The 25,730-nt window shown below is 40.0% G+C and overlaps 1 protein-coding gene across 1 annotated transcript in view; it reads left to right on the forward strand.

The window, feature by feature from the left end:
- LOC127451194 (cytoplasmic phosphatidylinositol transfer protein 1-like) overlaps positions 1 to 25,730 on the forward strand; it is a 125,115-nt gene that overhangs the window by 62,602 nt on the left and 36,783 nt on the right. The window contains exon 2 of the mRNA XM_051715690.1: positions 11,076 to 11,224. Coding sequence (XP_051571650.1) covers positions 11,076 to 11,224 — 149 coding nt within the window. The remainder of the gene's footprint in view (positions 1 to 11,075; positions 11,225 to 25,730) is intronic.

Below are 25,730 nucleotides of genomic sequence, written 5' to 3' on the forward strand. Positions count from 1 at the left end.
CTGTCCAGGAGCCAAAAGCCGGGTGTCTGTCGCACACCGCCCCCTAACCTGTGTTGGAAGCATCCGTGGTCACCACTTTCCACCTGAAAATCTGCCCCAGCATGACATTTTGCTGATAGAAAGCAGGAGTTGTCCAAGGTGCTAGAGCAGTTGGACAGCGGCAATATACAGTGATGTGCATGTGCGCTTGGCGCCAATTATGCTGTGGCACACAGCGCTTGAGCCAGCACTGAAGAGGTCTCATGTGTAAGAGGATGCTGCCGCCAAAAGCCCCAATGCTTTTTGAAACAGTTTCAATGGAAGTGTTTTCCCCAGTTTGAGAATGGCCTCAACGCAATCGCTTGTGAGATGCGCGTGCTCGCTCACAGAGTTGAGAGACACTCCTAGAAATGAGATTTGTTGGCTTGGGGAGAGCATGCTCTTCGCCCAGTTGACATTGAGGCCCAAACTGTTCAGATGTTGGAGCAATAAATCCCGGTGCTGGCATAATAAAGCCTCTGATTGGGCCAGTAATAGCCAATAGTTGAGGTAGTTAAATGTGCACGCCGCTCCGTTTCAGAGGTGCGAGTACTGCATTGATGCACTTCGCAATCCGAAGGGGCAATCCGAAGGGCAGGACTTTGATGCGCAGTTCTCATACGCGAATCTCAGAAACGTAGCACTCAGCAAATCTATGCACAGAGCCGCTGAGAAGGCCAGCTGGAGGCACCGGAGTATCAAATAGAGCAGCTTTTTCTACGTCACGCATTTCCATGAGGGTCAGCCAGATCGCTAAGTCCATAGCGGTGCGGAACGTTTTGAACGTCTCTTGATCGTAGCCTTGCTCGTCCATTTGCTTGAGGAGCTTATCTTGGAAAACTTGGAGCACCACCATCGTGTGGAGTGCTGAACCTGCTTGGCCTGCTGCGGAGTATGCTTCTCCAGCCAGTGCGAATGTCAGTCGACACTGCTTGGAAGAATGAACGGGGCATGATTTCCATGCCCTGATACTCACCGGGCAGAGATGTGCTGCTACCACCTCTTCTCACAGGGGGTAGTTGAGAATAATCTTTGTCTTCTCCGTGGTCCACTTTAGTGGGGAGAGTGGAATCGCTGTGCAATAGGGGGCGCGCCAGGATTTTGTCAGTTCGTTATGAACTTCCAGGGAGAACACGGTCACTTGACGCCGTCCGGACTGCAAGAACCATTCATCAATGTGAGATTTTTTTTTTCAGGTTCCTCTGGAGGAGACCAGTCGAGACCGAACTCTTCGACTGCCCTTGAAAGGACACGAAGCATCTCCTTGTCAGTGGCGAGTGCATGCTCCTTGCCCTCGCTGGAGGAAGGGGCGGCAACATCCATTGACCACTCGCCAGATGCTGCGAGAGACGCAACATCATAATCCCCAACATCAGAACTGCCGAACATGACGAGGTTGTGCGCTATTGCAGAGGGCCGAAGCTTGTCACGCACATACTGTATTGGCATAGACGCAGTATATATGGAGATTGAGGGGTGTGTGCCGGCACAAGGTCCACCTCAAATTCATCCTGCTTGACCTCGTGTCCCTGCCATACCTCCTCGTGTGATCCCGCGGGAGTCACAGAAGAGGCAGGAGGCTGAATTGTCCCTCAGAACAAGGATGATTCGTGAGCTAAGCATCTTGAGGCTCATGCCCTCACAGTGAGGGCAGTCTGTCTCCATGATCTGATGGTGGGATGTGTCCCTCGCATAAGGAACATTTATGGAACGATATCTTTAAAAAGACGCAAACACGTAAGCGGCTCTTTTAGTTTATATATATATATATATATATATATATATATATATATATACACACACACACACACACACACACACACACACACACACAAACAAACAAAGAAACAAACACAATATCAACAATAGCTTATAAGGATACAGAACTCCTGCCTAATTGCTGCAGGCAATCAGGATGCTGAAGTGGCCCATTCATCAGCGAAAGTGTCAAGCGGCGAGGCGGAGTAAATGTTCACCGGAACACTGTAGCGGAGCGGAGACTCTTCTCGTTGCCGTGAGGATCCCGCCCACTGACTCGTGTATGTCGATGGCGAAGTAGTAGAAGGCTTCTAGACGAGAGATGAATCGCTGTCTTGAAGGAAGAAAATTCTGAGGAATGGTGTTTGCGAGCCCACTTTTATACCAGACAGCTTCGCACCTAAAAGGGCAGGACTTAAACACCATAGCAATCCTGGTGTTATTGTAGAAAGGATTCAACTAGGTCGTGTAGAAGGACACTCCCCATAGCGTCAGCTTAGTGACACACTGTCAATTGTACTGAATCGTAAGGGAACTGAAATCACATTCTTCATAACACGTTTGGCTGCACTTTTCAAGTGAAATGGCCAGCAGGGGGTGCCAAAACCAAGAAAAATGACGTTGTAATCAGACAAGGTTTTGGTTTTAATAAAATGTACCTCCCTAACCTAAAACTTTACCCTAAAATTAACCAATAGTGTCTGAAAAGAGAAATGAGAGTTTAACAGACATCCTTAAACAACACGTAAACTTAACCATTTTAAAATGCAGAAGGCTCCATCCTTTGACATTTGTACTCCGGTCTGTTCCACTCACATGTGCACTCTTCAAAAACCTGTAAGAATGGTGCTTGTGTTTAAATGACCTCATAATCCACGTTCTCTGGGAGAGACCCAGGTATGTTAAACGCTTTCTCTTAATCTCTTAAGCAGTGTAAGGAAATCTGCTCTTGTTTACGTGACGTTTCAGAATGTCGCTTCCTAAAAAAAAAAACTGGAATAAACAATTTTAAGTGCATGTAAACGTGGTCAGTAAGTAAGCATTTTTGGGAGATGCAAAGAGATACGGCAGTTTCTGTGCTAGGATGTGCAGCTGAGTTGAATGTGTACCTCCTGGAAATTTATATATGCCAATTTTAGCCACTGGAAGTGGGGAAAAATAAGTGAAGTTTCAGGAAGTGATAAAAACAGACACTGCGTTAATTGCATTAAATGGTCAACTATTAATCACAGAAATAGTTAAATTTTCCAGCCCTAATTTGAACACATCTCTGCAAGAAACACAACTAGAACTGTTTGATCTACAGACATGAATGATACATCAAATTAATATTAATGAGAGATGTGCTATTACTTTCCAAAGAGATCTTCTATATTTTCCATCTGTTGGATGATAAAAAAGGGGAGAAAAAATCCTGTAGACAAAAGCTATATCTAAGGACCAGAATTTTATAATAACTCTTATAACTCTTCTTGGCCAGTAAGCAACAACTCAGAACATCCTAGCAATGCAATAGAAACCAGTAAATCCCTAACAATCATCATGAACACCCTAGCAACCACATACTGTAGCAAAGCCTTGGCAATCACCTACAGTACAACACCCTAGCATTGAGTTGCCATGGTGCCATGGCGGTTTTACATGGGCAAGCACCACTCACATTTTCTTCAAACATGCTGTTGACACACTAGATGTCAGTATGCTGCAGAACACTCACCTCTCTGCACTCGTGATTATAGTTTATCTTTAGTGTGCCTGAGAGAGGCAGAGAGGGCATTTTCTCAGTATCAACAAAACCACACTTTTTTTCTCAAGAACTCTCAAAGAGCAGCCTGACAGCACAGACTAATGACTCGCCATTAAGTAACTCGATTCCCATGAAACACACGCGCACTCAAGGTAACCGAGCTGTAATGTGGGTAAAATAAGAGTCGCAATCTAAAGAACAAGTTTGCTGAAGAAGATTGAGCAGCCCAGGGGACATGCAAGGAGCTCTTTTCTGTGTCCCTGTCTCATTTATTTATTTCTAATATGCTATTTCACTCTGTACACTTTTAATGTATCTCTCATGCAGTCTGTGTCTTACGTATTTTTGCAGTTCCTTTTGGTGATGAAATGCATTTCCATGCCATTATAGTGGAAGCCTAGCAGGCCACTACTAAAAGTTTAAAATATACTAATATAACACTGTTTCAAATGTGTAGACATAACATTTAGGCCTGAAACGGACACTAAGCAAATACGTTATAGCAAAATGTTTAGTTAGATTAGCCCGATGTCAAGCGTTGTGCTGCTGAATGTGTTAGAACGCAATTCATAGTGCAGTTCAAGTAAACATTGCATTGTCAGCGTTGCCACAAGGGGCACTATAGCGGACATTATTGTCTTCCACGGTTTTTCACTATAGTAGTGGTAGCAGCCAAATGTTAAGATTATTTCAGATTTCAAAAGAACAGATTAGGGTTGCGCGGTTTACCGGTACTAACGAAGTACCGATATACCAAATAATTTAAACGGTACGATATGTTCTTGTTGCTAATTTCGGTGCCATATTACAGTATGCTGTCATTAGCAAAATGATATGAGATGTGACAGTTTTAAGATGAAATCAATGACAATTTGAAAATAAAATAAAAAAAACCTCTGGATATGGCCACATGTGATCTTTAAACAGCAGAAGGATGTAATTTAATTAAATAATATACAGTCACATGCGCTGCACGCTACAGAATGAACAACAGATGCCACTCTGCTCTGTCATATGATTCACACGCACACGGGCGCACGCATGCGTGCACACTCGCACAAACGCAACACGCTGCTGGTGCTTAATTTTTTATGCAGTGTGTTTAGAGTATAAACAGCTGTTAACACTTAAATGAACCCCTTGGGTGCAGCTCGGAGATATCAGCTTGAGAGTCGCGACGGGATTATCCCAACATTAATGGGAAGCTTAATATAACTAACCCGAAAAACGAGAAGAACTCAAAGGTCACGGGGCCTGGGTAGCTCAGTGGTAAAATACGCTGGCTACCACCCCTGGAGTTTGCTAGTTCGCTAGTTCGAATCCCAGGGCGTGCTGAGTGACTCCACCCAGGTCTCGTAAGCAACCAAATTGGCCCGGTTGCTAGGGAGGGTAGAGTCACATGGGGTAACCTCCTCGTGGTCGCTATAATGTGGTTTGTTCTCGGTGGGGCGCATGCTAAATTGAGCGTGGTTGCCGCGGTGGATGGCGTGAAGCCTCCACACGCGCTATGTCTCCGTGGCAACGCGCTCAACAAGCCACGTGATAAGATGCGGAGGCAACTGGGATTCGTCCTCCGCCACCCGGACTGAGGCGAATCACTATGTGACCATGAGGACTTAGAGTGCATTGGGAATTGTGCATTCTAAGAACTCAATTGGTCTGTCAAAATAAAAGTCCCGCTAACATGAAAGCTCTATTCAGATGGATGCATGAAATTGAAGACAGAAAAATGACTACTGTATAAAAATGTAATATTCAAAAAGTAGCAATACTCATAATAACAATTATATAATATTAAATATTTGTATTATTATTATTATCTGTAAGCAATATCACAAAAGCAAGCAGCCTTGTGCCACAGGTAATCGGATTTTTTTTCATTAATGTTTTCATTAATACTGTGAAGCTCTGTTGTGCAGCATTTTATTTGACCATTTAAGCCAAAATTCTGGTATCGGAGCAACCCTAGAACAGATATATCTAATCCTAAAATAAACAATTCTTGTAAAAAACACAATAAGAGTTATTATTTTCAGTTGGGCATGACAAAAGATGTAATTAATCTCTTGCGCATCAGTAAGATAAATTCAGTAACTCTCTGACTGATGTATTAGTGATGTCCATTTTGTGAACGAATCGTTCTTTTGAACTGGTTCTTTTCAATGAACGAGTTGATACAGTTCACTAAACCGAACTGAAACTTTTGAAACCGTTCACGTCTCGAGTCAACACTGATAATTTGTTCGGGAATTGGACAATACACTAGTTGCACTTTGTGTTTCGCACTGTAGATTCAAAATAACTGGCTCATAAGAATCATTTGTTTTAGTACAGTATCCTTTTCACGTTGGTGGAAAATTGCAAGTTCGGGAACCGTTAACTGTATTAATTAAAAAAAAATGGAACCAGTTCTGAAGAAGAGCTGGTATTTGGTTCCCAAATCTAGACTCAAGTTTACTGTTGAAGAAATTTGAGCAGTTGCCTGGGAAATGTGCAAAGCGCTTTTTTTCTGTGTCCCTGTCATTTATTTATTTTTAAAATGCCATTTCTCTCTAAATTCTTTTAATGCGCCTCTCATGCAGTCTGTCCATCCTCTCATGTCTCCCCGCTCCTTTCCGTCACACATACAGTGAAAGTGCGAACGATGAATTATTCAGCACCACTTGAACCCCGCTGGCCTAGCAGCTCTCGTTTGCTCGCTTTTTTTTGCTGCTTTAATTGGCTTTCAAAGGATAACAATGAGGACAATATCTCATTAATCAAACAAAGTGCCGGGTTTCATAAAAAGCTCAGATGAATGGAGGAGGTGAAAGTGAACATGTGCTTCATGTGAGAGAGGATGTTAAACATTTTTGTATTTGTGTGTGTAGCACACAGTGGTCGCACTTGTTATCTGATTTAACAGCTGTTCGTGAAATGCTAGCCAACCACTTCAGGGTTAAATACAAAAGGTTTAATTTTTTTGACGTGAAAACACTTTTTCCTATATTAGCTTAATGTGGATAGACGATGATATACAATGGATAAACTATAAGGAAGCCATTCATAGGTTGATGCCCACAAAAAGTGTAAAGATTGTGGCTCTTGTGTGCATTCAAAACATAGCTCTGCTCATTTGCCTGACAAAGAGAATGTCAGTAAGGTATATGTCTACGTCAGTAAGGTATCTCGGAGATTTTGAAATGAGAAATACTTCACATCCTACCATTTGATATATAAATTAAACCGCATAATCTGAAGGGCTATGGATACTCTGCTTGATATGGATCTTTGCATTTCTCCAGTGTGGCATTAGTTGGGTTTGAGAATTGAACAGGAGCCTGGGGCTTGATCTGTTCACATAGATAAACAGCTGTCACAGATGTCATGCACTCAGGCACTTATGGAAGTTTCTTCAACTTTGGGCAATTCGATGTCCGTAGTGTTGATTTTCATATGACAGTTACATTAAAAACTGATTGGGAAACTTTTTACCAAGCCTTCATTTTTTTTGCTACTTTTTAAATACCTTATTTATTTATGTTATTTTTACTATTTTGTTCAACCTCTTAAACTCTGAAGTATTTTTGGGCTGCTGCCTGCAATTTTTCACACTCAAATTTAAAAGCTCACCATTTACACATACTGTTGACTAACTGCCAAAAATTGCTCTAATTTCTTTCAGAAACCTCCCCAAATAAACTCCAGTTATTTATAATAGTATTGTATATGTTTACAATGTTATGATGAATAGAATATTTTTGTTGTTGTTGTCCTAACTTTTGTAAGCATGTGATTTTTTTTTTTTTTTTTTTTTTTTTTGTTTTTTTTGTTCTGTTCACTCCATCTCCCTCCAAATAGTCGTATTTTATTCCACTAGGTGGCAGGAAGTACTACAAAAATAATTTTACCTCTATCACTTTCTGTCACAAAATGCAAATCTGAATTGTAGGTGGCGCTATAATGCATTTTAGCCCTTGCGGATGTGTTCCTGCATAGACATTTGTCTAATTTTCAGTTCTTGCACCTCCCCCAATTTTTCATCTAATATCTCAGCCTCTGAGTGGACTATAAGCTCAATCTAGGTGTCATTAGAAAGCTGAGATCCTCCCCTTTGCGGTGATGTATATTCATTGTTTCAATAATAGTCGATAAGATACATTTTTGTTTAGCATGCTTTTCCTGTGGCACTGCATATTTTGTTCTAGATATCTAAGATATAACATTGGATTATTCACACAAGCAAGCTCGCAGACAAATAAACAATGGCTTGTTTTTTAGAAAACTCCCTAAGGTAAAAGCATATATAATGTTTTTAACTATTTGGGGCTTACAGCAGCAGTTATCGGTGCAAAAAAGATACATTTGTATTTGATGTCACAAATATCAGATTTCACTTTGTGATTCTTTTGAAAATGCATATTATATTATATTATTTATATTCATATTAATATTTCTACCACATAACCACTAGCTGGTGCTTATTTGCGACGTGCATGTTTTAAGGCCTTATTTTGTAATTTTAAGTAACATAAATGCAGAAGTTATGGTTATCTATGAAAAGTTCAGATTCTAAGCTTTCACACAACATATGCTAACTTATGCATACAGGAGGGACTTGAGCATTTTAAGCATAAGATTTTTCATGATATAGCGCCCTCTTTTGGACCACAGAGTTTAAGAGATTAAAATATTTTCACATTTACACCAAAATGAAGGCATTTACTTTTTGGAACGCAAATGCCTTTATTGTATAGATTTTACTGTTTTAGCTTTGTCCCAGACTTTCGATATTAAACTATGAAAATTTATTATAAAAATACAAATTATTCATCCTAATCTCGTAAAATTTACGTGACCATGGCAACATTTTTGCAAAATGAAATGTGCTTCTACATGTTTTGCTGACATTTCCCAGTGAAATTTCCAGCGGGGGGCGCCAAAAGCGACGAGGTTGTAATCAGACGAGGTTTTTAAAGTGAATGTTAGATGGAGGTTTTAACAAGTAAATTGTACCTCCCTAACCTAAAACTTTAAACTAAACCTAACCAATAGGGTCCTAAAAGCAAATGAGAGGTGAGCAAAACTGACATCCTTACGCTTAACCAACACCTAAACCTAATCAGTAGTGTCCTAAAAGCAAAAGTAACATGAAAAGCTTATTTCCTGAAGCAACCACGTCATTTTGTGTCACTTCTATGACACTTTAGGCTCACGTCTCAGCTTGTGTGCTTGGCTTGTCTCGAACCTCGGTCTTCGGAATCCAAAGGCCAAGACTATCAGGTGAGCTACTGCGGAAGCTAATCACATTGGAATGAAAAACCCATGCTGGATTAATAAATAAAATGTGTGTGTGTGTGTGTGTGTGTGTGTGTGTGTGTGTGTGTGTGTGTGTGTGTGTGTGTGTGTGTGTGTGTGTGTGTGTGTATGTGTGTGTGTGTGTATGTGTGTGTGTATGTGTGTGTGTGTGTGTGTGTGTGTGTGTGTGTGTGTGTGTGTGTATTTATATATATATATATATATATATATATATATATATATATATATATATATATATATATATATATATATATATAATATAGAAATGATGCGTTATAGGAAAAGTCGTTTGAAATAATAACATAGCAGTGTGTGAGTAATAGTGTAAAAATTTTTTGTTTATTAAGTCATAATCAGCCACTGTACTCATGATTTGTGTAAAGTTAATAAAACATACAGTCGTTGTAGCACCTCTAATGTTAATATCACCAGGAAACTGCGGCGAAATGTAGAACGTGGCAAGTAAAAGTAAAAATTTAGTTATAGTAATGTTCATTCTATGAGACTAGGTTGAAATTGTTACGTTTAAATTATGATAATCTAAACAAAGAGTGAAATAAACATAACATTCCAAAATTAATTGTGTGAAAATGATTTCTTTCAATTTTTCAAAAATTACGATAATTTCCACCACATCAAATAATTTTCCCCCTAATATTTTTTTTTCTCCACAAAAGAGTGAACTTGTTTATTAAGTTAATAAAATTGTCAGTGAAGAGCGTACTTGAGATGAAATATGAGATATTTGACAAAGAAAAAAAGAAGCTAAATATCACTTGTGAACAGAGTGACTTTTTGCACCCCAATAGTCTATTCTATAATAGAAATTTATGACAAACTGCATTGTGAGTGTCACTTCAGTGGTGTGGGCCGTAATGCCAGTGATACTGTGCCTCTTCGACCCGAGTTTGACTCTGTCTGTTGCACTCATTTTTCCATTCTGTTTTCTGTCTCCTCTCTTAATGTTTTCTTTAATACCACTTATAATAATACAAAAAAATTATATATGGGTAGTTTTTTACTATAGTAATATTGTAGTAACTAGATGTCGACTGACGTATTGGTTTTACCGATTAATCTGTGTCAGTAATTGCTTTTTGGAACTTTTGCTTATCGGCAAAAATATCAATAGTTGACGATAGTGTTTTCATCATTTCCTCATTTCAAAATAAAAGTCCCTGGTGTGTTTCGGGCTTGTTTATACTTAAGTCCCCCATTATGCACCAAATCTTCATTTTTTTTCTGGTTATTACTGTGATTTTTGTTGAACAAAAAAACTACATCTGGGATTTTATTCATTTTGGACTCTTTCTCTTTGCCCACCATAGTAAAGATTAAATTATGATATTATTATTATTATTAATTTTCTTTTTTTTTTGTGTGTGTGTGACTTTATTAAATCGATTTGAAAAACTATCAGCCAGTTAATCGGTTATCTGCCTTTCCCACCACCAGTATCGGCAAAATCCACTATCGGTCGACCTCTAGTAGTAACCATGTTTCTTGGCAGAAAACAAAGATTTGATGCAATTACAATAATATTGTTTATAAATAGTAACCATGTGTAATTTTGTGTTTACTATGATTTTACTACAAAAAACCATGGTTAATATTTGTAAATGAAAGTTAGGTTTAGGGGTTAGGGGTAGTGGTTGGTGTAGTGTGTCTGTGGGACTCTAAATAAACACAACAATTATGCTGCAGTGATACCCCTATACAGTTAGTATTTAATTAGGGGTGCAAATTGTATCTGCCACAATTTGCACTGGGGTGCAAGAAACAACCATATATTACTGTCTCCTGTGTTGGGCACAGCATGACACTGCACACAATTATGATATTGATTGTGTTCATCTCTGCTGGCATTGGGTTAGGGGTTGTAATTTGTGCCAGCCAGACGATCCCTAGTATCATGCTGCCTTTTGATTATTGACAAAGTCTTGTCAGCATTGCAACGTTTCTTGCCAAGAATCGCCCCCTTAGACAGAAAGGGCAGGTGAAAATCTGTGAAATCAGACATAACTTGGTTATGTTATCTTGCTACTAAGTGTCTCTCACAAAAACCTGAATATCTTAAACATTGGCAAATCCAGTGATTAGCTCTTCCTCAAAAGCGTTCATTGTAGCAACCTGGGAAGACTGCACACTTTGTCTCTCTGCAGACTGTTAAAATCGTGCACCCTGACTCAGAAATGTGTGTGTATATTTACATTGTGTATGGCAGTTCTGACTGTGTTCTGGTCTGTGTCTCTAGTACAGGATTGGTCAGCTGTATATGATCAGCAAACACAGCCATGAGCAGAGTGAGAGAGGAGAGGGCGTGGAGGTTGTGCAGAATGAACCATATGAAGACCCCACATACGGCACCGGCCAATTCACAGAGAAGCGCATTTATCTGAACAAGTGAGTAGCAGCCAATCAACACACATGATACACTGAAAGAACCTCACTCTTTATCATCTCGCTAGGGCTCGGAGGTTTGGGGCCCCCCCTGCTGGCCCCTAGCGATTATATGTATTGGTGTGTTCTGCGTGTATTTATTATTATTTTTTATTACAACCAGCATTCAGCCAGGTAATAGGACTGTAAATCATGATAAAAATCCCTTGTGGGTTTACTTTTTTAAAACAACAGCTGTTACTGTCACGCTACAAAAAATTGTAGTTAGTGGCATCGCTGCTTTTAGTGAGTTACTCCCCAACACTGACATTGGAAGTTACATAACAGTAAAGCAGTCTGATTGGAAAATGTTTAGGTAAGTGCTTGCCATTTCTTTGTGCAGTATGCATCAGACAATCAATGCAGTTTGTTATGCTGTCATAACCTTCAGAACTGACCTCAAGCCTATTTCTCTACTACTACTGGCTCTTAAGAGTAAATGTGAAACACAGCTTATAACATTCAAATCCACTGTTTGACCTTTGCGTTCTTGCTTTTAGAAACTGATAAAACAAAGGCCACGTCCACATTAATACGTTTTTGTTTGAAAACGCATTAATTTTATGTTTTGGTCTTTCGCCACACTGAGACAGCATTTTTGTCCAGCCTGTAAACCTGAGCTGAAAACGCCCTCCCTAGTGCATAAATTTGAAAAGCTGTCTTTGCGTTGTAGGCTTCTTTACTCAAGTTTCTGCATACAGTTCAAATCTGGTGGTCAAAACATAAACTCCCATTAATGCTCTACTACTTCTGACACCAGCTTAGCTGTTCAATTGTATATGTACAAAATACAGACTCAAGATGGCGCCGAGAATGGCTGCTGCATTGCGAGCTCCGACACAGCATAGTAGTATTTTGTTTGTTTTGTTCACAATTCTTATGTTTTTTGTCTTGGATGTTGTCTGCCTTATTGTCTACGACAGACAAACACTTTTGGACATTGGTTCAGCAATCTCACACCGTAAACCGGACTTCACATTCCTCAATGCCGACCCGCTGTTTACAAACACTCAAGCGGAGCCCTTTGTCTGGGCAGCACGGCCGCGGAAACGCAGGAGGAAAAGGGGAAACAGAGCTGGCGTTCTCATCAGAGTAAGACGCCGTGCAGATCGACCCCCGCTACCCAGTATTCTGCTGGCAAATGTTCAGTCTCTGGATAACAAGCTCTGCGAGCTGAAAGCGCGGATCTCTTTCCAACGAGATACAAGGGACTGCTGCATTATCTGCCTTACGGATACTTGGATGTCTGCAGAGATTCCAGACTCAGCCATTGAACCCGCGGGGTTCTCCGTGCACCGAGCGGACAGAGCGAAAGACCTCTCAGGTAAAAGTAGAGGAGGTGGTGTATGTTTTATGATCAACAAATCCTGGTGTGATCAGAGGATTGTACATTCTATCAAGTCTTTCTGCTCTCCTGATCTGGAATTTCTTATGCTTCTGTGTCGACCATTCTGGCTACCGAGGGAATTCACAGCGGTCATTATCACAGCTGTGTACATTCCCCCACAAGCCGACACAGACCGGGCACTCAAGGAACTGTATGGGAGTATAAGTGAGCAGGAAACCGCGCACCCTGAGGCCACGTTCATTGTGACCGGGGACTTTATTAAAGCCAGTTTAAAATCAGTCGCACCAAAATATCACCAGCACATTAGTTTCAACACACGAGGGGACCGGGTTTTGGACCATTGCTACTCTCCGTTCCGGGATGGCTACAAATCCCTCCCCCGCCCGCCATTTGGCAAATCGGACCACTCTTCCATTCTGCTTCTGCCCACTTACAGGCAGAAATTGAAACAGGAAGCAACCACCCTCAGAACGATCCAGTGCTGGTCGGACCAATCAGATTCTACGCTACAAGACTGTTTTGATCACACGGACTGGGAGATGTTCCGGTCCGCCTCTGATGACATCGAGCTTTACACTGACAGCGTAATGTGTTTCATCAGAACGTGCGTAGAGGACGTGGTTCCGACCAGAACAATACGGATCTATCCAAATCAGAAACCATGGATTAATAGCGATGTTCGCGCGGCACTTAATGTGCGGACCTCCGCTTTTAATTTCGGGAACGCAGAGGAGCATAAACAAGCCAGTTATGCCCTCCGAAAAACTATCAGAACCGCAAAACGCCAGTACAGGAGCAAGATTGAAGGACAGTTTAACACCACCAACTCTAGAAGCATGTGGCAGGGAATTAACATCATCACGGACTTTAAAGGGAATAAAAACTCTGCCATGAACACCGCTGCCTCTCTACCGGATGAGCTAAATACTTTTTATGCTCGTTTCGAGGGAAATAACACCACCCTCGCGGAGAGAGCTCTAGCGGCTGAAGCTACTGAGGTTAGTTCACTCTCCGTCTCTGTAGCAGATGTAATCCGATCCTTCCGACGGGTGAATATCCGCAAAGCCGCGGGCCCAGACGGCATTCCAGGCCGCGTCATCAGAGCGTGCGAGAACCAGCTGGCTGGTGTTTTTACGGCCATTTTCAACCTTTCCCTCTCTTTATCTGTAGTCCCCACATGCTTTAAAACATCCACCATTGTGCCTGTTCCAAAACAATCAAAAATAACTTGCTTAAATGACTGGCGTCCTGTTGCTCTGACCCCCATCATCAGCAAATGCTTTGAGAGACTAATCAGAGATTACATCTGCTCTGCATTGCCTCTCTCTCTTGACCTGCTGCAGTTTGCTTACCGCAACAACCGCTCCAGTGTCAGGCAGACACCAGGTGGTTAGAATAGGCAGCAACATCTCCTCCTCACTGACCCTCAACACTGGAGCCCCACAGGGCTGTGTTCTCAGCCCACTCCTGTATTCCCTGTACACACATGACTGTGTGGCAACACATAGCTCCAATGCCATCATTAAGTTTGCTGATGACACGACGGTGGTAGGTCTGATCACTGACAATGATGAAACAGCCTACAGAGAGGAGGTGCACACTCTGACACGCTGGTGTCAGGAGCACAACCTCTCCCTCAATGTCAGTAAGACAAAGGAGCTTGTGGTGGACTTCAGAAGAAAAGACAGAGAACACAGTCCCATCACCATCAATGGAGCACCAGTGGAGAGAGTCAGCAGCTTCAAGTTCCTGGGTGTCCACATCACTGAGGAACTCACATGGTCCATCCACACTGAAGTCGTTGTGAAGAAGGCTCATCAGCGCCTCTTCTTCCTGAGACGGCTGAGGAAGTTTGGAATGAACCGCCACATCCTCACACGGTTCTACACCTGCACTGTGGAGAGCATCCTGACTAGCTGCATCTCCGCCTGGTACGGCAACAGCACCGCCCACAACCACAAAGCACTGCAAAGGGTGGTGCGAACTACCAGACACATCATCGGAGGTGAGCTTCCCTCCCTCCAGGAAATATATACAAGGCGGTGTGTGAAAAAAGCTCGGAGGATCATCAGAGATTCCAGCCACCCGAGCCATGGGCTGTTCTCACTGCTACCATCAGGTAGGCGGTATCGCAGCATCAGGACCCGCACCAGCCTCCATGATAGCTTCTTCCCCCAAGCAATCAGACTTCTGAACTCTTGATCTCCCACGATCAAATACATCAGCACTGCACTTTATTACCCTTACTCTTATATCTCACACCGGACTGTCATAAATTATATTATTATTATATTATATTCTCTCTTAACAACTTACTATCAACCGACAGCCTGAATGTCAATACAGTACAATACTGTACATTCTATATATATATATATATATATATATATATATATATATATATATATATATATATATATACTTTTTTTTATATATTTTTATTTTTTATTTTTATTGAATAATGTGTATCTATATAGTGCGTATTGTATACTGTACAGGGTATGTTATTATTTGTATATTGTTGAGTGTAATTATGTGTATAACAGATGTTTAAATTGTGTTGTGTTAATTTGATGTTATTGTAAATTGGTATATGTCTCATCACTGTCACGACTGCTATGTTGATCGGAACTGCACCCAAGAATTTCACACACCATTACACTTGTGTATATGGCTGTGTGACAATAAAGTGATTTGATTTGATTGATTTGATTTGATTGAAATGTATAATGTGTGACAAAAATAAAGATGAATGAATAAACTCTTAACAACATATATTTTATTTCAAATTACCTATGCAATTTGGTCATTTTGCTCCGTTCACCATATACATGATCAGCCACAACATTAAAACCACCTGCCTAATATTGTGTTGGTCCCCCTCGTGCCACCAAAACAGCACCAACCCGCATCTCAGAATAGCATTCTGAGATGATATTCTTCTCACTACAATTGTACAGAGCGGTTATCTGAGTTACCATAGACTTTGTCAGTTCGAACCAGTCTGGCCATTCTCTGTTGACCTCTCTCATCAACAATCATGCCATGCTCCAAATCACTTAGATCACATTTTTTCCCCATTCTGATGATTGATGTGAACATTAACTGAAGCTCCTGACCTGTATCTGCATGATTTTATGCACTTCACTGCTGCCACACGATTGTCTGATTAGACAATCGCATGGATGATTGTTGGTACCAGATTGGCTGGTTTGAGTATTTCTGTAACGGCTGATCTCCTGGGATTTTCACACACAACAGTCTCTAGAATTTACACAGAATGATGCCAAAAACAAAAAACATCCAGTGAGCGGCAGTTCTGTGGATGGAAACGCCTTGTTGAATGGAGAATGGCCAGACTGGTTCAAACTGACAAAGTCTACGGTAACTCGGATAACCGAACTGTACAATTGTGGTGTGAAGAATAGCATCTCAGAATGCTATTCTGGGATGCGGGTTGGCGCTGTTTTGGCAGCATGAGGGAGACCTACACAAGGTGTAGGTGCAGGTGCAGGTGGTTTTAATGTTGTGGCTGATCGGTGTACAGGTGCATCTTAATAAATTAGAATGTCGTGGAAAAGTTCATTTATTTCAGTAATTCAAGTCAAATTGTGAAACTCGTGTATTAAATAAATTCAATGCACACAGACTGAAGTAGTTTAAGTCTTTGGTTCTTTTAATTGTGATGATTTTGGCTCACATTTAACAAAAACCCACCAATTCACTATCTCAAAAAATTAGAATACATCATAAGACCAATAAAAAAAACATTTTTAGTGAATTGTTGGCCTTCTGGAAAGTATGTTCATTTACTGTATATGTGCTCAATACTTGGTAGGGGCTCCTTTTGCTTGAATTACTGCCTCAATTTGGCGTGGCATGGAGGTGATCAGTTTGTGGCACTGCTGAGGTGGTATGGAAGCCCAGGTTTCTTTGACAGTGGCCTTCAGCTCATCTGCATTTTTTGGTCTCTTGTTTCTCATTTTCCTCTTGACAATACCCCATAAATTCTCTATGGGGTTCAGGTCTGGTGAGTTTGCTGGCCAGTCAAGCACACCAACACCATGGTCATTTAACCAACTTTTGGTGCTTTTGGCATTGTGGGCAGGTGCCAAATCCTGCTGGAAAATGAAATCAGCATCTTTAAAAAGCTGGTCAGCAGAAGGAAGCCTGAAGTGCTCCAAAATTTCTTGGTAAACGGGTGCAGTGACTTTGGTTTTCAAAAAACACAATGGACCAACACCAGCAGATGACATTGCACCCCAAATCATCACAGACTGTGGAAACTTAACACTGGACTTCAAGCAACTTGGGCTATGAGCTTCTCCACCCTTCCTTCAGACTCTAGGACCTTGGTTTCCAAATGAAATACCACTGGGCAACAGTCCAGTTCTTCTTCTCCTTAGCCCAGGTAAGACGCCTCTGACGTTGTCTGTGGTTCAGGAGTGGCTTGACGAGGAATACGACAACTGTAGCCAAATTCCTTGACATGTCTGTGTGTGGTGGCTCTTGATGCCTTGACCCCAGCCTCAGTCCATTCCTTGTGAAGTTCACCCAAATTCTTGAATCGGTTTTGCTTGACAATCATAAGGCTGCGGTTCTCTCGGTTGGTTGTGCATCTTTTTCTTCCACACTTTTTCCTTCCACTCAGCTTTCTGTTAACATGCTTGGATACAGCACTCTGTGAACAGCCAGCTTCTTGGCAATGAATGTTTGTGGCTTACCCTCCTTGTGAAGGTGTCAGTGATTGTCTTCTGGACAACTGTCAGATCAGCAGTCTTCCCCATGATTGTGTAGCCTAGTGAACCAAACTGAGAGACCATTTTGAAGGCTCAGGAAACCTTTGCAGGTGTTTTGAGTTGATTAGCTGATTGGCATGTCACCATATTCTAATTTTTTGAGATAGTGAATTGGTGGGTTTTTGTTAAATGTGAGCCAAAATCATCACAATTAAAAGAACCAAAGACTTAAACTACTTCAGTCTGTGTGCATTGAATTTATTTAATACACAAGTTTCACAATTTGAGTTGAATTACTGAAATAAATGAACTTTTCCACGACATTCTAATTTATTGAGATGCACCTGTATGTGCTTATGGTAGGGGCAGTAACATTTAGTATCAGGTAAGTATTTGCATTATTGGGAAAAAAACCCATGCTGGATTAAAGCTTTTTTTTTAAGCATATACCAAATATTCAGTCGTTTGAATCTTCACACGTCATGGATTAAGCATATGTGTTGTTGGTTTGACGCAGGCTTCAACAGAAGCCTCGGTGTCTAAAGGCCAATTCACACTGCCCCAACAATCTCCAACAAACTCTAACAAACACCATCACATCATTATTTGCATTTACATATTTGCCTTTTGATCTGCATGATCTTATGGCATTCGCCAGTCCTTTTGACCTTTCAGTTGTCTAAGATTTCAAATAGTAAGAAGATTTCAAATAGTGAGAACCATTTAAAGGCATTTTCCACTCCTTAACTTCATTAATAATTTATATGCTTTGGCCTATTTTTTACTTTTCATAATATATCGTTGGAATTGCCTGGAATTTTTTTTTGAAATCTTAGTTTATTGGATAATTTTAACCAACAACCAACAGCTATTAAGGCATAATTTTGGCAAACTCTGTTTCATGCATGCCTACGTTTCATACTGTGATCTTTTCTTAATGGGTAACAGTAAGCCCCACCAGACAATTCTTTTTTTTTTCTTTTAATATACTGTTTCACTGGGAAATATGTCACATTACGGAAGTAAAATTTGTTGCAAGTACCATTTAATGTTGACTTTACTGTTAATGTTCCTTCCTTGTATTGACATTGAGTCTCGGTCGAAATCAAACCTGTCCACGAGATCTTCAGTTTACTCTCACTGAAAGAACAGAGTATCATAGAAGCCAACAATTTATCAAGGATAAGTAACCACATGACTAAGAACCCAAATGCTGTTACAAAAATAGCCAGTAAACGACTTTACTGGAAACGGCCCCTCCTCCATGAAGCTTTCGCCATTCTTGGCGCAGATAAATCAATGGGCTGAAGTTTGGCTAGGCACAGGTGTTTTTGGAGAAACAGTTTATTGAGCTTAAACGTCACTACCCCCCAAGAATAGTCTGATTAAATTGTTTCTCTAATGGTCATGATTGACTGTGAGGTGGTCGTGACATCACTTCTAACCAGTTCAAACTGGGTGTTTTTTTGTTTTGTTATTTTTTTAGAAGCCAAAAATGTCTTTTTGTTGCTATTAATAGGGATAATGTACAATCAGCCGGTCATATCACAAAACAAACCCTGACAGGGTGATCGGGACCTCAACTCAAAACAGTTTTTTTTATACATTTTACATTACATCTGCTTATTACACTTCTACTTACCAAATAAATAAATACATGGATATGAAATATTGATTTGAGCTGAAATTATTTTATTACGTGAGAATGTGAGATTGCGGTGTGCTAGAAGAGATACAAGAGATGCTACTCTAAAACTAGCACGTCATTTTTTGGCGCTTCTATGACACTTTCGGCTTATGTGTCAGCTCGCGTGCTCATTGACTGCTCTTCAGGGCTCGTACCCCGTTCCTTTGCATCGCAAGTGCAATGCTTTATTATTCGAGCTACTGTGCAACCTGATCGCGATTTGAATAAGCTTGTTAAGGTAGTTGGTTATGTAATGCAAACATTAAAATGTATCACCTTACAGCTCATCCTTCATCTCATTTTAATTCTACCCGGCTGAAATGACCAGCTGGTCACCAGCTTATGTTGTGTTTTGGGTGCTGGTGTCCCCTGCATGGGATACTGGTGTCCCCACCAGGCTTTTAAACTAGCTTAACCAGCTTCATCAGAAAGACCACACTGGTCAACAAGCTTCACCACTAAGCATAAACTAGCCTAGACCATCATGGGAATAGAATGCTGGTTAAGCTGGTCTTTTTAGCAGGGTACACTTAGAGGAGATAAAAGACATAAGGATGCAAAGAAGGAGTAGGCAAACATGGAGATTTAGAAATGAAGCAAGCACATAAGAATAAAAGAATGGCTGAGTGAGAGAGCGTATGGGGGGGGGTGTTGAGATGTGCGTGGGTTGAGGAGACGGCAGAGCTCCGGTTTTTATAGCACGTGTATAATTATGATTTGGTCGTGGGAAGCTATAACTGCATTTTCGCCCACATGCCACCTGTCATTCCTATGTGTGTGTACATGCTATGACGCTTACACAAGCTGTAGCCATTGTTCAGAAATTCACAGATGCTGAAAACCATCAATATGTAGAGCAATGACAAATCTTTTGATTGACAGACTGAAGTTCATTAGAAATAAATATAGGTTTATAATTTTTTGAGTATCCAGAAACAAAAAGAGAAGTGATAAATGTATTATAATCCATTTTAGTGTAAATGGAATGGTTGTCATGGAAGCCATTGGCTATTTAAAGAATAGCGTACTTACATACTACTCTTACTAGGGATGCACCAATATGGAATTTCTGGGCCGATACGATAATTCACAGCTCATTGTGGCTGATACCGATAACCAGTATTTAATTTTTTTATTTACTTTTTAATCCTTTAACCTGGAACTGCTAGCTAATTCATTAAAAGCTTCTCGTTTGAAAAATGTGTAATTTAAAAACTTGGAATTTGGGCCGGCCCATCCCACAGGCGAAACAGGCAGCCGCCTAGGGCCCCTACATGCCTGGGGGGGCCCCCTCAAAGGCGCGAACACGTGCAAAGTAAACGAACGTCATAAGATTAAGAAACATTGATGACTTTTATTTTGAAATTCTCTGCAGTTCAGTGGTTTCTATCGCGCACACTCAAGAGAGTGAGCGTGAACCTGATCATTTAACAAACAAATCACAATGACAGTGAAAACTAAAAACAACATTCTAAGTGTAAAATGAGCTCTCAATTATCACTAAAAGACAAGTAACTGAAAGTTACTACAAATAAAATAACAGCAGTATATCTAAAATCAGCAAGAAGTAAAGCTAAGCAGTACATATTCATCTGCATAATTTATTATGTACTGAACTTTTTGTTTTCATTGATTTTGTTGCTCTAAATTAACATTTCAAGCATTTGCAGCAGAATTTCAAGCATTGTCAGAAACGTCCTATACAATTAAAACTATTAAAACTATTTTAAACAGCATTTTCTTATTTTGTGTTACTTTAATGGGTAACACTTATGGTTGTATTTGTTAACATTTGTTAACTATATTAATTAACATGAACTAACAATGAACAATACTTACTAATCTTAATGTTAATTTCTACATATACTAGTCAATTTTTAGTCAACATTAGTTAATACAATATGAACTAACATGAACAAACAATAAACAATTGTATTTTTATAAATTGACATTAGCCAAGATTCATAAATGCTGGAAAATTGTATTATAAATTGTTAATGATATCTAAAGCAAACCTTGTTGTAAAATGTTACCCAGTAATTATCATACTTGCAGTTTCCATGACCTGATATTAATTGAGACACCGGTTTATTTGTACTTCTAGAAAAAGGTTAAAAGGTGATCAGAATAAGGCTATTGGGCACGTTATTTGTCATCAGCTGAGCTATGCAGGATAGTACTACTTTTTTTTTTAGTGGTTCTATTAAAAAAAAATAATCTACTCATCACGTTTGCAGTGGTTCTAGGATGTTTTAAAGTTATGACAATTTTCACACCAGGGGGCCATTTTCATGATTTCACCTAGAGCCCCACAAACCCACAGGCTGTCCCTGGTAACATGAACCAGAAATGTGCCTATATTACAGATGAATGCTGATTTGAATGAGAAATAAATGACCGATGGCTCGCTAACAGAGAGAGAGAATAATGAAATTATATCAGCTGTAATAATGCATTAATCCAAAATTAGGGGAGAAACAGCATGTAACGAACATTAAACACGAAAACACACAATACAAACCCTAATCTCTATATTTATGTAGCAGTCAGACTTTGAGTGCAGCGGTGGTTTGTGTTATGTGCGTGCATTGTGCTTATGCGCATCTCATTCACAGACCCTTGTTACAGTGCTCATCTGTGACATTTCCACTGTATAACTTATTAAAAGTGAACACAATTATTATGGGAATACAACAATCATAATTGGAACAGGTAACAACGTTAGAAAAGTCTCAACTCGTAAAATACAAAAAGCGCATTCGTTTCACTCACAAACTAGTATTTTTAGCCATCACGACTATCTCTGTGAGAATTATTTCAATATAAATGTACTGTGTTAGGCTGTGTTGGACTCGTTTTAATCACAAAGCTGTGCTGTAAGTAACGATGTGCCATTTCCCACAATTTGTTTCATGAAGTAATACACATAAATGATCGCCCCCAAGTAACACACATACAAGTCTTTGTTGTGTTTTTATTTCCTCATGAAACAAACAGAATGTGGGAAATGGCATGCCGCTACTTACAGCAGATTAAAACCAGCCCCAAAACAACGTAACATGATGTTGGTGCAGAGATGTTGAAATAATCCTTACAGAGGAACATGAGCTTAGCTCTCACGCTTGCAGCTGCCTGAGTCTCTGCCTGAAGGAAAGAAGCTGCTGGCAGTGAGAGATTCTTAGCCACAAGATAATAAACCATAACAAATTATCTGTGACAATATCGGCGGTAATTCTATTATTGGCGAGATAATATTTTAATTTCCCCAGTTATCGGCTTATTATATATCGGCCGCCAATATATTGTGGATCCCTGACTCTTACTATTTCTGGATGACCTACTACAATTGACACAATGTGCAGTTTATAATAGAGGTAGACCGATATATCAGTTTTGCCGATTAATCGGTGCCGATTGTTGCTTTTTTTTATTCCTCAGTGTTCCTCTGTGGCCAGCGCTGGAGGATTCTGCAATTATATCAACTGACTGACAATATTCATTCATATTTATGTCCTCACTTCAGTGCAAATTTGGTCATTTTTATTTGACAATCAAGTGTTCTAAATTGAAGCGAGGGCATGAAAAGAAAAATGTGACTATATTGAAACATGCCCTGTCAGCACATACTTTGTGACTCCAACTTCATATCTTGTGAATAATATTAAAAACCTCATCTGGTGAAATACATGTGTACTGTGTGTGTGTGTATATATATATATATATATATATATATACAGAATCCTTAATCTGGTGAATATATATATATATATATATATATATATATATATAGGCTATAAAAACCTAAAAATTGTAAATACTTAAATATAGACCATTGTAGCAAAGTCTCCATTTCAAAATAACAGTCCCGAAATAAGTGTATATTAAAATAACAGTCCTGCATTGTCTTAATTTATTTCTGGTTATTATTGGGAATATGGATGCCAATAAACTGCATTAAGTATTTTATATTGTATTTTTTAGTTTGGACTCCTAAATCCGCTATGTCTGTGCTTGTCATGGTTGGGAAACTACCTTGGTTATCGGTATCGGCAAAATCCACTATCGATCGACCTCTGGTATACAACCTAAGCTTGGATTTGACCTTCCATTTCCAGTGTGACAAATGAACCAGAAGTTATTATAGCCATCTCTATTTTAAGTCAATATTTGATTGGACCACCAAAACTTTATTAAAAGCAAAATAACTATTTTCATTACCAAGATGAGATCTGGATGGCTCTCGTTTGCAATATGATGAGGTAATGTGACAGCAATGCAGCATACTACTGTTTACTTAAAATTTTTAAAAACAGCAGGCAGTATATAGTATATACTGTGAAGTTTCAGTCTGTTTTAAGGTAATATTCCATTCTGAATATTTTAAGAGCATTTTAAAGGACCTCAGGATAATATGTCGCTCAGGTTTACATCACAGATGTGCCAAGTCAAACACCAGTAAAATCTGCAAGGCCTGCATAAAAATGTTCCTTTATTCCCGCTGCTTTGCTCAGGCTTTTAGGACTGGCACCGATCCCAGATTGATCCATTTTGCATCTGCTCCATAAGGACACAACTGAGTAAGGGCATGGAGAAGAACTTCATCCCCATCGACTTATTACATCAGGATGCAAATTGATCATGCTTTTCCAACACATCATTGATTTAATTGGTTTCACAAGTTGTCTGCAGTGCAGCTTTGTGTTTGAGTTTCACCTTAAACAGTTTGTTTGAAGGCACTGATCGAGACACTGCGACAAAACACATCTCACAATTCTACCTGCCATTAGTTTTAAAATTGCAACACTTCCACTTTGAAATTAATCAGATTTGATCACTACAAAGTATTATTTTCATTCCTATCAAAATTGTAAAAATTGACTTGTTTTTACAAACCATTTTTCCACATTTCTAACTCGATACTTCATATGAAAATATATATTAAATCTAGGAAAAAAATATATACATATGTACTGTATATTTATATTTCCGTTTTAGCCGGAACATCCTGTATTTTGGCCAAAACTACAATGTCCCATACGGGTAGGGTGGCCAGATGTCCAGTTTTTCCCGGGACAGTCCCATATTCAAGCACTTTTTCTAGTGTCCCGACTTATTCTGAAAAAATCTTGTTTTGTCACATATTTCCCCTCTCATTAACTTTCTCTATCGCCTATGTGGCATTTTCAGTCATGTGAGTATTCTAATCAAAAGGTGGTAGCCAAGGATACGGCTTGTAAAACCAATAAAATCACACCGTGTTATTTGAAGTACATGATTGGATTAAACAGCTTGAAAAGTCAGTTTAAAAGAGCACACAGATGGAAAAATGTCAAGTAAGCGTGCATTTAATGAGGATCTTCAAAAAGAGTTTAAATTTCAAAAAAAGGAGTCACAGCCAGAGCCTAGTAAAGTGAGGTGTGAGATTTGTGGAGCTCACATTTCTATCGCCCATGGAGGCCGCACCGACATCACGCAGCATGTTCATAAAAAAAAAAGCATGTTGGTGTTGTTAAAAGTGTGCCACACCAAGTGTTAGTGAGTTCCGAATCTGACAAGGTGCACGCAAGTGAAGGACTTTTTGCTTATCATTCTGCACGGCCATAGCTTTGCACCTTCATGACCTGAGAAAAGTCTTGCAGGCTAGGCTGGAGGAATCATTCATACCCTCTGACATTAAAAAGCAGTTGGATGCCCTGGTTGAAACTGGTGACATGTGAGCAGATGATTTCTTTTGTGCAGTGAAAAACTTTTATTCAGCATTGGTAGATTACCTCCAAAATTGGAGCCACTCACTGGAGAACACAGAAAAACTTGAGTGGGCCCTAATGAGAGACATCCCACAGTGGAAAAACATTCAGAGCAGCCTCGAACACTTCTACTCCAGAATCCCTGCTCTCAGTTTGATTGACGAAATCACACTCTTTGATGAGTGGGCTTGCGCAAAAAACATAGTCACCCGTCGCATCACGGAGTGGAACATGAACAAGATGGCTGTGTCTGAGAGATGGACAGATGTTTTTCGTGAGCTGGAGAGCAATACCATCAACTTCGGAGTCTTAGCCAAGGTCGTGGAGTTTGTTTTATGCCTGCTTGGGACATCTGCATCTGTGGAGTGTGTGTTCTCATTAATGAACGCAGCATGGACACCAGATAAATCTCGACTCAGTGTAACGGTCATGAAGGCAGTTCTTTTCGTACATCTTCATTTTGGACTGGACTGGACTGCTCTGCATTTTACGATAAACTCTTGAAAGACAAGCGCACACTGAGGAAAAATTGCTGCCAGCGAAAAGTACAAGGTGACAACAGTTACAGATGCGGATGCGCACCCTCTACTTCGCATTGATCTGCACCTAGGTAAAGATACAGCAATTTCATTTTTGCTGGGAGGGGGCTGTCCCGTTTTCCACAAGCAGGAATCTGGTCACCCTAAATATGGGATGCCTATTGTCCTTTATTTTAGCAGGCAGCAAAACATCACGTATTGAAGGCTTTGCACACATATAGAAGCGTAAAAGGGTCAGACAGCAAGACTCTTGAAAAGGACCCTTGTGCTGTATTGAAGCGCTCATAATGCTCATGCATCCAGTATTCATATGAGACATTCAACCTTATTGTGTTGTGGTAGCTTGCAGCCGGTATGTGTTACCGCACATTAGCGCATCTCTTTGTGTGGTTATCTGTATTATTATTTTA

This window comes from Myxocyprinus asiaticus, chromosome 14, assembly GCF_019703515.2.
Source record: "Myxocyprinus asiaticus isolate MX2 ecotype Aquarium Trade chromosome 14, UBuf_Myxa_2, whole genome shotgun sequence".
NCBI lineage: Eukaryota > Metazoa > Chordata > Actinopteri > Cypriniformes > Catostomidae > Myxocyprinus > Myxocyprinus asiaticus.